This window comes from Varanus komodoensis, unplaced genomic scaffold, assembly GCF_004798865.1.
Source record: "Varanus komodoensis strain SLA01 unplaced genomic scaffold, ASM479886v1 scaffold8, whole genome shotgun sequence".
In the NCBI taxonomy this organism is placed as follows: domain Eukaryota; kingdom Metazoa; phylum Chordata; class Lepidosauria; order Squamata; family Varanidae; genus Varanus; species Varanus komodoensis.
The window spans coordinates 24,077,772-24,094,189 of NW_025336481.1; the positions used below are offsets into that span (position 1 = coordinate 24,077,772).

General features: G+C 39.3%; 1 protein-coding gene and 1 long non-coding RNA gene across 2 annotated transcripts; one reads left to right on the top strand and one right to left on the bottom strand.

The window, feature by feature from the left end:
* Positions 1-917: 917 nt before the first annotated feature.
* Positions 918-1,835, bottom strand: LOC123036011. The gene is made up of 2 exons (XR_006417068.1): positions 1,712-1,835; positions 918-1,278 (listed from the first exon to the last, which is right to left on the bottom strand). It is a non-coding gene; the product is annotated as an uncharacterized LOC123036011 (long non-coding RNA).
* UBE2N (ubiquitin conjugating enzyme E2 N) lies at positions 1,782-13,250 on the top strand. Its single transcript, XM_044454782.1, has 4 exons — positions 1,782-1,911; positions 10,265-10,511; positions 10,648-10,788; positions 12,578-13,250. The coding sequence occupies exons 1-4, from the start codon at positions 1,882-1,884 to the stop codon at positions 12,616-12,618; spliced, it is 459 nt and encodes a 152-aa protein (XP_044310717.1). The 5' UTR covers positions 1,782-1,881; the 3' UTR covers positions 12,619-13,250.
* The last annotated feature ends 3,168 nt before the right edge of the window (positions 13,251-16,418 follow it).

Below are 16,418 nucleotides of genomic sequence, written 5' to 3' on the forward strand. Positions count from 1 at the left end.
GAGGTTCGTAGTTTTCATTTAAATAGCTTGAACATGTGTACCTGGAAGATGAATATACAAAAGGTATAAGCTGAATTTAAGCATGACTAATAATGTTGTTTGGTGAATTGTTTGTTTTGGCTTACAGAAAAGTAATGACTCCCAGCTGCTGCCATCCTCATTTTCCATGAATAGCTCTGGCCTGCATAGGAGGCTTAGAGTCATTTTTAGGAAATGAACATAGGAGGCCATAGGCTGACAGTTTCCTGCCCAGAGAGCTTTGGCTGTTGGGTAGTATTGAAGATGACGACGATGATCTATCTAGCAGTGTTGTGGACAATATGCAGAGGAATGCATCTAAAATGCTCTATATTCTTTATTTACTATTAAAACCTAAGATCATGGGATTCTCTTAGATGTTTGCAATTTAAGGCCAGGGCTATAGACAATCCCAAAAAAGCAAATAAGAACAAAATTGTCAGTGAAAGGCAACCAGTTTGTGTTTTTTCATGTTTTCTCAATAGCGTAAGTAAATATGTCGAGGAGATAGGCAGGGTGATACCCATGAGCTCCAGTGTACCCCCAGAAATTTCCTTTGGTTCCATGTGGTGGCCCCATTTTTAATTTATTCTTTTTAACGATCTTCCTAACGGGTAGGATTGCTTCACAGCAAAGTGAGGACCACTAGCTGCTGCCATTAATTTTCCATTAATGGCTGTGGGCCTGTTTGTAGGTTGAATAGGTGTGGAATGCATATGTGAGGGTGTGTGAGAGAAAGCTGTTGGGAGCAAGAGAACAAATTTTAGAAGTGATTCATTGAATGGAGATTCTGGAAAGACCTCGAAAAAGCAGTTTTTCATGTGCTTGCAATGAGAAAAAGGGAGGGGATTATGTTATGGGAGGTGATTTCAAATGCATTAAAAATGGGGAGAGATGGGGAGGGAAAGATTTACTTTCTTTTATTAAGGTTTCTGTTGCCATAGAAAACTCTGGATTTGAAGGAAGAATTTTGCTTGTTGGTGCGCAGAATCCATTTCTTCGTCAGTCTTTTGGGCTGGTTATTTCTCTTGTGATTAACTGCACCTCACATGGCAGTCATTTTTGTGAAGATGCTCAGAACATTTTTTCAGATTGCCAGATATGCACTCAAAGCAAGGAGATCTCTGATGTGCAGCACTGTATAAGCAGCCAGCAAAGACGTCTAACACAGTTCAAAGTGTTGTTGTTGTTAGTTGTGAGATGCGGCCGACCCATCGTGACCCCATGGACAACATTCCTCCAGGTCTTCCTGTCCTCCACCTGAACAAGTATTGTGAAACACATGATTTACATTTCTTGTTTTCTCTTCCCACCATTCATTTCACAACTGCTTTTTTATTACTAATATGTTAAAGCAAAGAAACAAAAGTCCTTGAAAAACCTTAAACAGAGAAACTACTGAGTATATGCAGTTCTGTATTTGTGTGCTATGAAGTGCCTAGAAAGCTTCAGCTGTTGGACAGAAAAGAATAAATAATAAACTGACTTAATTTGTGACTACAGAAATAAAATTGCTTCTGTTGCCTACAAGCTAAACACGTTTGAGAAAAAGCATTATTTTGTTGTAGAAAATAAAATTCTATTAAGTAATACTGGTGAAGGACTCAGAAGGTGCCTAGGTTGGAAGATGCGCCTTCTAAGTAGTTTTACATTCATCCTTTCCTGCAATGTGCAGAAATAGAAATGTTAGAACCTCTTATTCTCTTCATTCAGCTTTTCTAGTTCGTGGGACTACATTTCCCGGTCGGCTTTAGGAGGAACTACGGGTGACGTCACGGGAAGTGAAGCGCAGACTTCTTCCGGTAGCTCGTAAGCCCCGAGTGGAGCCGAGACCCAGCGGAGCTTGAATCCCGATAAGACAAGATGGCCGGGCTACCCCGCAGGATCATCAAGGTATCCGCTTTTCTTCTCTTCCCGCCTGCTTCCTCCTCCTCCCGCTTCCTCCTCTTGCCCGGCGGAGGCTGGAGGTAGGCCTCATACGCCCTCTTGCCTAGGCCGCGGGAGCCCTGGGCAAGGGCTGAGGGGAGCGCGACGCTTCCGGTGAGCGGGACGAGTGGTGGTGCCCGCCCCGCTTCCCGTCTTCGCCTCTGCAGGGTGTGGGGGACGAAGGCCTGGAGGCAGCGATAGCAAACATCGCCGTTCGAGGCCGGCGGGAGGGCGGGAATGTGGGAGTGACCGACTGAAGTGTGCGTGACGGGCAGGCAGAGGGGGTGGCGGCATTCCGCGCGCCTGCTTGCCGGGAATGAATGGGCGTCGCGGACAGCGGCTGAAGCGCTCCTCCGCCCCTCTTCCGGGCCTGGGTCCCGAGGCGCTCTTCACCCTGCAAGCTGCAACGCTGGCTCGGCTGGCGGCCTTTCCGCAGCCGGCAGCCCCCGCTAAGAACGTAAGGAGAGCGTCCCTCCAGACCCTCGTTCCCCCCTTCTCTCGCTCGCTGTCTTACTCCATCACCCGCGGCGTGCAGGGAAAAGGCAGGCGGCGGTGACAGGTCGCGCGCTCTCGCTGGGCGGGTGCGTGTGACCTGGGGATGGGCCAGGCACGCTCACGAAACCGCAGCCCATGGGAAGGTACGGCTGAATGCTCTTACATGCATGAGCCCTTGTAAGCACCGTTCGTCCTAGTAGCAGCAGCAGAATTAAGAGCCCCCTGCTTGCTGTCCGAGGAATGTCTTATTTGCTCTAGAGTAACACATTTACTCTGGGGTGGAGAGTGCACCCTTTTCATACGCAGGGTCGGTGGTAGGGAGAGAAGAGATTTGGTCAATTAGAGGTGACTCAGGAGTCCCTGCCTAAGTCACAGTTACACAGCTTGCCAAGCCTCTGCTCCAGCTCCTCCACCCCGTACCAGTGATGTCAGATAAATTCAGATTTTTGTGCTCAACTATGTTTAGGGTGTTTTAACTGTGTGCTGCTTTTAACCCCTTCCGAAGTGTACACAATTTGTTCTTGGTTCCTAGGATACTACCATGTTTGGCCTAGTTCACCTCCAGCTTTATCTGTTATATTTAAATTTTGCCTAAGCACAAGGCAGCTTATACAGTCCTGTTGTATTCGAAGAAAACTTTTGAGGTGTTTTGAAAGCTAGAAATGCTTTCACTTGATTTAAAAGAAAATAACTTTATTTCTTCTGTATTTTGGGTGTGTCTTTTAAAGATTTAATCCTATGTAGTATGGATTGATACAAGAACATGTATTAGTATGAGGAGCAGCCCCGACTCCCAGATGCTGTAGGTGGAGGTGGTAGAATGGGGCAAAAAGGAGCGCCACTGGCAGGCAGGAAACACATCTTTTGCAAGCAGTTCTACCCACATAAAGCAATGAGGGTGCTATATAGGGGATAGATATTGAAAGCCCCCAAAGCTGGATATTCTGGAGGTGGAACAAGAGTGATCTTGTATTTGTTGGATCCAGAGGTCCTTTGTTGGTGGCAGAAGCCCAAGGATCAGGCTCTTCCCCTTTCTCTCCCTGTGCCAGCCTGAAACAGCCATAACTAAATTTGTCTCTGCCTGCATTGGTTTTCAGGGGAATTTAAGTCGGCTGGCCATTGGGGCATAGTAAGCTGACTCCTGGCTAGTGTAAACTAGCAGGGTTTTGGAAGTGTCAAACAGCCCACCGTTTTTCTCTTTCCCACTTTGGATTGTGCTGTAAATCTGCTACAGTAGTCGATTTTAATGTTCAAATTACATTTTGTGGCCATGAAGGGCTTATAGATAGTAATCAGACTTAGCCATATTCAGAAAAGTTTGGTAGCTATCTACACACATTCCAGTGTGATTTTTTCTTATGGAAAGGATAATTGTGAGCCATCCTGAGAGATTGGCAGCCGTCCCGAGATGTCATGCATAAGGGACAGCATATAATTTTTTAAAATAAATAAATAATGATTGAGGGCAAATGCTCAGTTCTCATGATGAAATAACTCTTCAGTATAGAAGTTTTTTCCAGTTGTGCAACAAGTCAATTTGTTGATCAGTTCATATTGCTAAAAAAAAAACCAATCAAATTTGCATTGGTAATTGCACTTAACAGCATATTTTCTACTGAGTTTAGGGGCACTTGGAATAAGTTTAGAAATGGGCTGGTAACTTTGAGTCTGTTGGCAAATAATAGTATAATATAGTTGAATGAGTAACAGTGGGAGAGGGCTATAGGCTTCATGTCCTACGTTGGGCTTCCCAAAGAAATCTCAGTAATGTTGGGAAGCAGAGTTCCTCTCAGTTTCTGTACACTTAAGTTAACATTAATTATACTCAGCCATGTTGAAAAGATAGTGTTCAGTATTTATCTTCAGATGTGTATCCCAGCCATCTGAAAAAAGCTTATTTTACTAATTTAGTTTATGTTTATTCCACTGAATTCAACAGGAATTGTTTAAATGTGAATAGAAGTGTGGACTATGATTATAATGCTGGTTTTAGATATGGAGAAGAAGAAAGAACTATGCAAGTTACTGAAACCTAGCCACTAAGCACTGGACTCTTTAACTTTATTTCTGAGACTTTATCAGGCATTGTATATCTGCTATCCAGGGAGCTTCAGTTATTGGGCAGGATAAAAATGTAATCAATTTTGGGAAAATTAAAACTAATGTTCTCTGGAAGTGAATTCTAACCTAATTTCAAACTTACATCAACTGATTCTAATGTTTAAACACTATTGTTTTTCTACAATTCCCTGCAAATACAAGAATGGTTTTAAAAAAACTGAGTACACCTTGGTGACTCTCATGCTGAGTTTTAAATAGATTTACGTATCTTCCCTTGTTAAAACAAGGCAGAAAAATTCACAGGACTCTAAAACATGGATTCTGGTACCTAGAAATAAATGATTTTCCAGTTATCCTAAAACCGTTTAAAAATAACATACTAAGGAATAACTTTCACTAATCTTCACTGACTAAATACAGCTTAAACAATTCGCATTGGAGCAATTAGCATTGTCACAAATAATTGATCTACAACTTGTAGGGTTTCAGTGCTTACTATTTTATTTAGCACATAACACAGATAATTGATACAGGCTGGAATAAGGCTATATAATTAATTTATTTGCAAGTATTATGTCATATTGCTACATAATGATACTGTTTTTCAAATCCTTAAGAGAAATTGTATAACAAATGGCTAAAATTTGGACATATGCTGATTCAGCCACAAGGGAGGAGCAAGGGAGAGGACAAGGAGTTCTACAAAGAGAACTCTGCTTATAAAACATTAGACATAAACATACTTATACTGTATTTTATGCCAGATAGAGACAACACTAAGTTTTGCTTCTTGTCCTTAATAAGATGTGTGTTATTCAATTAGTCACCTTTAGTAAGATAATATGGTGCAATATATCAGAATGTGTTGGATATAACAACCCTAAAATCAAGCTGGATTATTCGTGGTATATAACTCTTTTAATACATAAGCTAATTTAAGGGGTACAAGATGAGGGGGATACACACTGAAATAATTTTAAAGTAAGATGTGAGAGCTGATGGGAGTTGGTGATTCTAGGTCTGTGACTCAGGCTGAAGTGGCAAGAAAGAGTAAAATGGCTAATGACTGAGCAAGCAAACAGGTGATTAGAAATAAGATCTGCAACAGTGACTACTCATGTATGACAGGTGTTTGGTAATCTCAAGCTCTTGACTTCTGGCTGAGATCTAATAATAGCTCTGTCTCCTTTAAAAGTTACAGAGGTGTGGAAAGAAGGGATCAAATGTTATGTGAACGGTAAACAGAGCTGAGAAAATGATCAGTAGGCAGCTAAAAGGCGGGAGACTGAAAGGTATCTTGGTTTTTGCTGCATCTCTAGCAATTTGATTGTTATACTCCTGGTTGCTGTGTGGAACACTAAGTAGCACAGTCTGTGCCTAGAGGGCAAATTGCATGGGCTGGGGAGGAAGAGTGGGAAAGGGCAACAGATGGGAATTTTCCTCCAGTTTTGTGGAAAAAATTGGATTGTTTGTTATTAAACTTAAACTTCCATTTAAACAGATGGAATATATTTTACACTGTCTAGTTTATCATGGGTAATAGAAAAAGTATATCAGTAACTATAAATATTTATTTAAATATTAGGGTCCTGAGATCAATATCACTCTTCACAGGGGAAACTGCTTGTGGAACTAAGGAATATTTCCAAAGCTGTTTATGATGTAGCATGGTACTCTGTCATCTAACAACAGCAACAAAATCCACTGGGTCTCCTAGCACAAGCCCTTTGAGCCAGAGCAGTCTTGGGATTTCAACCCAATGGTTAGACATGAATTTAAAACTTGCTGTACTCCACAGTGTCAAATCACTCTTAAATTTTACAGGTTGAGAAAACTTTGTAGAGGTACTGGGGGCTATTAACACTGCAATAAACAAAAGGCTTAGAAGTTTGGAGACTTCCTTGTTCTCTCAAGGAAATAGCTTTCAGAAACAAACCTGGAAAACAAATATCCCTATAATGCTAGAGTAGGCAGTTTGAAAAGATCTGGGGCCACTTTCCACTCCCAGGATTCTGCCATACTGCCTCGGGCTGCATTCCTGCTTTATTGCCAATAGCAGCAAACAAACAAACAAAAAGAATGAAATTATTTTTTTTTACTAAATTTAGCCGTTTTGAAGCTCTGTAGCACTTTTCTGCCACATTTTGACAGCACCCCTTAATTCAGTGGTGGGGACTACAGAAGAAGTGAAGGCCACATGAGGCCCACTCCTGCTATAATATAACTAAGGAACAGCAATAACTAGCTATTTGGTTGTTCCATAACAAAGTTAAGCTCTTTAGTAGTATATCAAACTCAGGTATGCAGTTCTTACATGTACTAGAGAGTAAACTCCATTAAACTGAGTGAAATAACTTGTGTTAGTAAGATTTGCAACCTGCCTGTGCAGAAGCAAGAGTCATGGATCTGCAGATCTTGGACCCCATTCTATCCCTGTAAATAATTTTTCCTTGAAAATTTTCAGTATTCAGTTGTTGAAAGATCCATATATCTTTTGATTCTGGAGTTTCACTTGGAGCTTTGTAGACATGAGAAAATAGATGGTTTGTATTAACAGAAACAAGCTCTCGACTCTTACTTTGATTTTGCTTTGACTTTGTATGTGTATTTTGTAGCATGCAGTTTGCTTGATGCAGAATATTGAGGAAGTGAGAAACAAGAGTAGTCTGGTTGTGTTGTAGAAAGGCCTTGTCACCACACTGCAGGAGCAGTATGTTATACATGCTCTGAGTTTACAATTGGACATTGAGTATCTGAAATCTTCAAACACTGAAACTAATCATAAGTATGTTTCTTGTTTGGTAATAAAGTCAAACACAGTAAATTTTTCAGCCTTCTCATTACTAACTTTGCATAAATAGATTTGAAGGAGCATGCCCTTGATGCTCAAGGTGTTCCATTCATTTTAAGAATTAGTATTTTAATAGTTTTAATCAGTCGCTCTTGACTTAATTTATTTTTATTAGTTGTATATTGCTTTATATTTGTATCAGTTGTTGTTTGTTTTTGATTTTAATGTTTGTAAGCCGTCTTGAGATGCCATGCACAGAGGATGGCAATATAAAAGTTTTAAATAAATAAATAAATAAATAAATAAGAGGTCTTTTAAATTTTCACTTGTATCATTTAAGGCCTGTAGTCTGGACAACAGGAGAAAGGAAGTAAGAAAGCTGTTTCTTTGAGTTCTTCCATTATTTTTTCTTTGTACTCTTACATTCCTAGTCAGGATAAGAGTAAGGAAATACGAAATTACTAAGCTATTATGTTCCTGAAATGGCAGGGAGCTGATGCAGATTTCTTCTGCCTGTTTAAAGAAACATTTTTAATTAAAACATAACAGAAACCTCTTAATTAAGATAAAATTAAAATAAAAAATACTAAAACTATAGAGGAAATTCCATTTAAGGAGTATTCCTAAAGAAAAGGACCTTTCACTGGTACCCCAGTACCAAGCCTCCAAAGACTACCTGGAGGCTATATTAAGGTGAGCCTTGAAACCATATTGCACCATTTAAAATGAGCCTTCAACTCTTATGCTTCTTCAGCATAATCTTCCTGGTTTAATCAGACCATAGGTTGCCTGTGAATTAATGTTACTACTCTAAACTTGAAAGCTAAGCAGCCTGACCATGAAGCCCAGGTAGGATTTAACTGGACAGAGATGAAATGCCATGAAAAAGGGTCTGAACTGGAAATAGCTGGTATCATATGGTGGAATAAAAGGAGATGAAGCCTTTTGTGGGCAGTGAAATGCTGGAGAATGTAAGAAGGTGAACTTTCAAGGAGCAAAATGGGATTGGGGAGAAAAGAGCTGAGAGATAAGAAGTGGCACAAGAAGTCTGGATTGTGGTGAAGGATGATAGTACTGACCCTCAGGTCAAATGACAGGGCATAGACAGATTAGACTCTGGTTATTCATTCCCAGAATTGGGAAGAAATAGAAGACATGTGGGCAAGTTGTCCACCCAACAGCAGTAGTAGACAGCTTATGTTCTCCAAAAGTCATTGGACTGAAACTACTATCAGCCTTAGCCAGTGGTGAGGGCTGATGAGAGTTTTAGTCAGAAACATCTGGAGGACAACAAGTTGCCCACCTCATCCTATGGGTTTATGTTGCCATTGTGTTTAACCATGAGAAATAGAATTTGGTTAAATCAGGAAGTGAGCCACTGTGGGATAGTGATTAGTATATCAGACTGGGACTTGTGAGGTCCAGGTTCTAGTTCCCATGCAGCCATGAAACCCACTGGGTGACTTTGGGCCAGTCATTGACTCTCAGCCTAACTTACCAACCTCACAAGGTGGTTGTGTACATAAAATGGAGATGGGGAGGATTATGTAAGCCACTTTTGCTTCCTGGCAGGAAAAAAAGGCAGGACATAAATAAGGTAACACATTTGTTATGAATAAGGTATGTGGAGAGTGTATGTGAATACAAGGCTATTGCTTCATACTTCACACTCTGGTTTGGAGAAATGTAGATGCAGATGAACCTCAAAAGAAGATCTTAATTGATGGCCAGTTGCAGTTGTTCAAGTACCTGGGCCCAGAGGATATATGGAGTTTTATACAATGAAACTAGCACTTTTGAACTCAAAAAGCTATTATGAAGCAATGGTGAAAATGTGGTTTTAGAGAGTTCTGTTTAACCTACTGGCTGCTGTAATTTGGACCAGCTAATGTTTCTGAAAAGTTTTTAGGGCTGAAAGTAGAACACCTTGTGATAATCAGGCTTAGATGTCACTTAAACATGATAATTGTGGGGGGACAGAGTAATCTACTGCTATGGGTTGAGTACTTTCACTTACAGTATTTCATGGATACAGAAGGTATCCGTTGTGTTCCTCAGTGAATTGGAGGAGCATCCATTCATGACAGCAGAATCCCTTTTACTGGAAGAAGGACCTCTTCCATGTTTGCAAGCCTTCTTCCATAAACAAGCTCCTTCTGTGAATGGGCCAGGGACATTGGAATGTGTCTTGTATGTGTTGAGGATCCCAGTTATGTGTATAATGAAGGTACATTGAATATGCTTAGTATGGACACTTTTAGAAATATTATCTATATTTCTTTTGTTAAAGATACAAACAGAATACTTTGTGGTTTCTTGTTACTCCAGTAGTTTTAATTAGATGATCATCTCTTTAATAACTTTAGTGGGGAGTATGTTTCCTTCCAGGTATTGATGAATTGCATTTTTACTATCTCTTTCAATTGGCTATGTTGTCATACTGCCATCAGCCTTAGTTAACATCTAGAGGGCCACATATTCTCTGTTCTGATGTACATAGAGGACAATCTAAGCTTACTCTTGAAATAAAGACCTGAAACTAATTAAAAATAGTACTTGATAATATCTCACAATCTGCTTTGTAATAGTATCAGCTTTGTCATCACTATCAAATATTATTTGTGAAAAATGGTTCTTAAATCCAGCAATGAAGCTATTCTTACAAGACATCCTGATACTGTTCTTCAATCTTTATTTAAATATAGCAGTATCAAAAAACTGCTAAGTGATGTTTTGCATACATAATAGAAATATGAAGGTGAACCGTGAAGTTCGTACTGCAGTAGATAACACTACCTGCCTGTCTGCCTCTTTAGACATCTTAACTGATTTCTAATGTTAAAGAGTTTGCTGAATGAGGAGTTACTTTTATTGGAAGAGTGTACTGTAAGAACAGTTGCCCTCCTTATGGATAGTTGCCTTCTAAAAGAAATCATATGTATGTGCTCCACTGCTGTATTGTTTATCTTTCAGGAAACCCAGCGCTTGCTGGCAGAACCTGTTCCTGGAATAAAGGCAGAACCAGATGAAAGCAACGCACGTTATTTTCATGTGGTCATTGCTGGTCCACAGGATTCCCCCTTTGAGGGTGGGACATTTAAACTTGAACTATTCCTTCCAGAAGAATACCCAATGGCAGCTCCGAAAGTACGTTTCATGACCAAAATTTATCATCCTAACGTAGACAAATTGGGAAGAATATGTTTAGATATTTTGAAAGGTAAGTATTTTGGAGTTGTGATAAGTTTTAAAAATTGGATTGCTAAGATAGTTGAAATATTATGTTTGTTCTTATATCAGGTGGAGGAGCAAGTGTTCTGTATTATAATCATTTTTATACTTTCTAACTTTATTAGACAAATGGTCTCCAGCTTTGCAGATTCGTACAGTTCTGCTATCAATCCAAGCTTTGTTAAGCGCTCCCAACCCAGATGATCCACTAGCGAATGATGTAGCTGAGCAGTGGAAGACCAATGAAGCCCAAGCCATAGAAACAGGTAGTGTATTGTTATTCTACATTTATTTTAATTAATCTGTGTCAATTTTAATTGACTCCAAGTACAGTGGCTGAAATTGGTTTAAAAAACAATATTAACTCTCTATGAATCACTTCAAGCCACACATACAGGAATTAAAATACTGCAGTTGAAAGAGAAGTTGAATCTTTTGGGGCCTGGAACCAATCCTAGATGTCATGTTAATTGTGAGAGTTCAACTGTGGAAGAGGGAATGAGCAGTTTTACTCTTTGGATAGTATCCAGTGAGGCCACTCTGTTCTGCTGCTTAAACAGGGGCCCACCACTTGTCAAATAGTGCTTCCTGAAATAAGTCAGAACGTGAGCAGTAGCACTTGCTTCCAGAACCAACACTGGAACTCCCTTTTGAGAGTTTCACTGATGTGTGCCTTTTTTTGAAATGAGTGTCTTTGGCTCATTTCTGCTTCCTTTGGGAACAACTAGAGTCCCACATAAAAGGAAGAGCTTCCAGTAGCAGGTGGGCAGTAACTGTATACTGCACTTTCCTTCTCTGCCATACTGGCAAACAAATATCTCTGAATCTTTGTGTATTTCAAGGGAAACTCCTGTCGACCATATAGAGCATGACCATGCCCATCTATCCGGCCCGCCATGCCCCTTTGGACCCGCTGTGCGTGCGCTGGTGCCCACATGCGCACCCTTCGCTGCCCACCTTGCCCCATGTGCGGGGAGGCAGTGGTTTGCTCGCTCGGAGAAAACGATCTCCAAACGATCTCACTGCCTTGTGAGCCCACCTCGCAGCACATGCCCGCCCCTGCCCACAGCTCGGCTCACCTCCCCTAGCGTGCCCACCCGTGCCTTGCCTCACCTTGCCTCCCCATGCGTGCCCACCCGTGCCTCACCTTGCCTCACCACACGCACCACCCCTGCCCCTGCCCGTGCACACCGCTGGCACCACCTTTTCGGCCCGCGCCCAGCACCGGCAGCTTTCAGCTAGCCCCCTGGTGGAAAAGTTTGAGAACCCCTGATACAGAGGATTCCCTTGAAATACAAAAAACATAACTTTTTACTGACAGTGGCAGAGGAGAGAAAGAGTTTAATCCATCTAGTCTGTCAGGCTCCCTTTGGATGATTTACATAACTGGCATTGAAAATTGGGTCTGCTATTCAGATTAGTCCTGAGTTTCAGAAGTGCCTAACTTTGTAAGCACAGGTCATATTTTTAAGTATTAAACAGTTCAGATACAAGAGTGTTTCAATGTGTGTGCTGATATGGGTAAATGAACACTTCAGCAGTAGGCCGTGCTGTGGCCATGACACCTTCTGCTGTCATGGGAGTTAATTTTCTATCTAATCTAAGATTGTGGAAGTTGCCATGGCAGTTTTTCATATATTTTGTTGTAGGAACTATGAAGTTTTATTTATTTATTTATTTATTTAAAACATTTCTATGCCACCCCCATCGCAACAAAGCCTCGGGGCGGCTCACAGCATATAAACACCATCTTGTGTAAATGAGTACTGTACTTGTGTCATGATAGAGTCTGTTCATGAGAAATGATGTGTGATAAACTTCATGTCACATGACTGACATGAATGTGTAAGGTTCCTTATAAATCCAGTAAAGTGAGGATTAAATTCTATAAACAAGTTGACACTTTAATTAACTTTCCTGGGGGTGTTTGTGTAGCTCTTCACAGGGGAGTAATTTCTGTGCTGAGAAATTTAGAGAAGAAGTGAGAATAAAGAATATTGATGCAACTTAAATTGAGATGCTTAACCTAATATTTTTGTTTTTGTTTTTTTGCAGCCAGAGCATGGACTAGGCTATATGCCATGAATAATATTTAAATGTGCTCTGAGTCAGTGTGCATCAATTTTTCCTGTTCTGCCAAGACTTCTTCCTTTTTGTTTGCATTTAATGGACACAGTCTTAGAAAACATTACAGAATAAAACCCAGACATCAGTTCTTTGGTGATTTAAATGCACACTAGCAAATCTGTGTCTTGTCCTATTCACTCCTGTTCCGCATGAGCAGAGGCTAGAAGTATCATCGGGATTGTTTGTGAAATTGTTTAAAAGCAGTAGCACATCTCTGCTTTTAATAAGTTTTTCCCATCATGAGTTAAGTGTAAGCACTGTGAATGAAAGTAGTCAGGGTTAGCTGCAGGGATTTTTTGTTCTAATTGTGTGGGTTCTTTCTCCCTTTTTTATGGTGATGCTAATTGCATTGGTTAAAGCAGCTAACCTGTTATACTCTAGAATATGCCCTCTAGCCAAGTCTAATTTAGACAATGTAGATGGACAAGCTTGGTTGTTTGAACAAAAATGGGAACATCAACCTCCATTCACTAATAATATCGTGGTTCTGCTGTCAAGTGTAAAAATCCTACCTTCAAGGAAAAAAGCTTGTGACCATATTGTATGGCTTGTCTGGAAAACCTGTAAATCTCATGTTTTAGTAAAATATTTTGTTATTCTACTTGCCTTTGTACAGTTTGTTTTGCTGTGTTCTTTTTTCACTTTTCAATTGTGACAATCTTTTTTTTTTTTCAATGAAGCCAGATTGGAACATCTTGAACTTCACCAACCTAACAGATGTAGTAAAATATTGGACTTTTTGCTGACTTGTATTAATAGTCCATGCCTCATTAGTGTTCATAATATTTGGGGTTTTATGTTTTTAAAAAGCCTCTGGTAAATGTAATTGCTTATCAGAGTCTAAGTAGGTTAGATGCATCATTGATGTGTGTATGTACTTGCAATGTTAAGTACCACTGAAGCAAGAAGCTAGCAAAACAAACAGCAATTTGGGGTATATGTGTAAACCTGTCTGTCTTGTGCTAGGTATTATCAGGTATCAGACTACACATTTAAAGGTAACTTGCATCTTTAAAAAATGGTTCCTCTGCATAGAAAGGTATATTACAGTACAGATGAATTGGTTGCTAAGGTATTTGCAGCTAGCCTTGCTGACTCTGGCCTTACCTGCAGTCCTTAAGCTACTACTTTCTTGACCCATTTCTTCATTAGGAAGATAGAAATTGATTTATTTTTAAAGCCATCATGTTAAAATGTAAATAACTCATGGGAGTATATTTTATCACATTTCGAACGTCTGTATTTCTTAACTTTTCTGACCCTACTACTTTGCCTTGACCATCTTCTGATCTCTTTGCTTTCAGTGTGGCCAGTGTAATGACAGCTTGCCATGGATAAACTCTGTCTTGCAGTTCAGGGGTACAGTACTGAGGTCCATTGTTTCCTGTCCATCATACCTGTTCTAGCATAATCTGGGGTTTCTATAGAATGTGGTTGTATGTATTGTGCTCTTATGTAAGATAAAGAATATCTATTAAAATCACATTTTCAATGGACAAAATGCTTTTAGTGATGGTATTCTCCCTCAAATTGATTCCCATATAGCATGAGAAGTCTGATCTAAGAGAACAACCACCTCAAAAATTGTTCCTAGCTGAAATTAAATTGTAACTAATCTTGCAAGCTGATTTATAGCATCCTTGCTGTAACAGAGCACTATTAATATATTCTTTCAACCAATATTCTCCTGTATTTTATTGACCACAGTGAACATGAACAAGGACATATACTTGCATTGCTGTTAAATCCTAGGGATGTTTACTCAGAAGCAAGTCCTACTGGGTTCAACAAGACTTACTTTCTGGTAAATCTATTTGGGTTTACAGACTTCTTAAAAATAATTGCATAGTGGATGGCTTTGTAGTATATATTTCAACACTTGCACACTAACTCTTTTCTGGCCTTCAAAATTCTTATGCTCTGGGGTTATGCCTTCTTTTTTTAAAAAAAGATCTCTGACAATATAATTTTGAGTTTTTTGTAACTTACATTCTGGGATTAAACCACTGAATTGTATTCCTTGAAAAAATCTGTAAAGCTGTTGTAAAGAAAGCAAGAATACAGCAGCATGTTTAAGTATATAGTACATGTGACAGCTGTACTGTTAGAATTCTTAGTATTCAAACCTACCGCCATAATCTAGTCAAAATTAAGTACTGAATTAGTTGAAGAGTTACAGCATGATTCTGAGCATGCTTGCAGATAATACCTCTGGCCTGGTTCACAATGATCCTGAGTTTTGGTGGTTGTTGAATCTTGGGTGGTGGTTACAAAGAACCCATGAGGACAAGTGATGTTGATGGAATATGAACTCTGGGTTCATGGCTAGCACCATTAATGGAAGTATAGTTCATTATTTGCACATAACAAGTACACACAATCTGTACTTACAGAGTTACATGTGAACCAGGTCACTGAGTTCAGTAAACCTTTTCCACGAGTGTACACAGGATTGTAGCTTTGAACACGAGCTTATGTATCTCCTGTTGAAGTAAGACTTAAGTTGTTAACTTTGTATGTGACCTCTTTTTTCCTCCTGGCATGTAGAAAATGGCTATAAATGTGTATGGATAACTGAATCAAGAACTTAAATTTTGGAGGCAGCAGCACAAATGCTGTGGGTGCAAACTGAAACCTTTTAAGAATTGTTTTTCTTCTGATCAGCTGTCCATGGAACTGTGCACAGCATTTGTAACTCACTGTGTTTAAAATAATCTTTGAAAGTTCAATTCAAAAGCTGCTTAATAAGTATGTATGCTGTCTGTTACTCATGCATACTTAAAGAACTCTTGTGCAAAATTACTTAAATGTTTTCTAAAATTTGTAATTTGGGCATTCCACAGGGACAATAGTTAAGATGGAAAACTCACTATAGTTCTACATGCTGAAAATGATGAATAATGTGACTTTAAAATTTATGTTCTGAATTCTCAATTTTGTATCCAAACGTCAATCCTAACAAAGTGTAAACATGGAATGTTTTTAAGGGGATAAGGTACCCAGGTACTTGAATCTTACATGTGTATTTAATGGAATCAATACTTTAGCATTTGATGTAAAACTATACTGTTTTTCCCCTTTTAGCAAATTCAGTTTGCAAAACTCAACATGCTTCAACTCTGACCCTCAGTCCAGTCATTCTGGAGTGTTCCCATGAAGTATGCTGAGCTCTAATACAACTACTCAACAATAAATAGGTTATTGTAGCCTTTGTACAACTCACCCTGGTTGAATTGTTCCCCTGTACTGATAAGCAGAGTTTAATTATTCCAGCTTCTACAATTAGGTCTTCTTACAATATGAAAATATATTTGCTTTAGTTAATATTAGGAAGAAAGATTAGATTCCTTTAGTGAATTACAGTACAGTTCCATATTAATCTTGGTGCTAATAATTAACAGGCTTGAACATTTCTCATATGTACTGATTTATGAAGCCTATGCTTAAATTAATGTTATCAGTAATTACTTTTCTTTAATTAGTAAACAGTAGATCTTGTGTTCATAGTAATATCCTTGAAAGGAGGAAAACCTAAATGACAGACACACATCTGTGCTTTGCATGGATAAACTGTTAACTGACAAAACTAAACATATTGCATATCAAATGTAATAATGGCCTAAAATGTGGATTGTATGCTTTTAAGGGAAGCTTATTTCCAGCACGTTATGGCTACTGTAAAACATCTGGGCTAGTTGAATCACAGATTCATGTATATCTGAGCTTATTAATGTACATTCCTACCATTTTCAGGGTTATTTTAAAATGC

Coding starts and splice junctions, on each gene's coding strand:
- UBE2N (XM_044454782.1), top strand. CDS start 1,882: ATGGCCGGGCTACCCCGCAGGATCATCAAG. Junction 1,912..10,264: donor TACCCCGCAGGATCATCAAG/GTATCCGCTTTT, acceptor TTTATCTTTCAG/GAAACCCAGCGCTTGCTGGC. Junction 10,789..12,577: donor AGCCCAAGCCATAGAAACAG/GTAGTGTATTGT, acceptor GTTTTTTTGCAG/CCAGAGCATGGACTAGGCTA.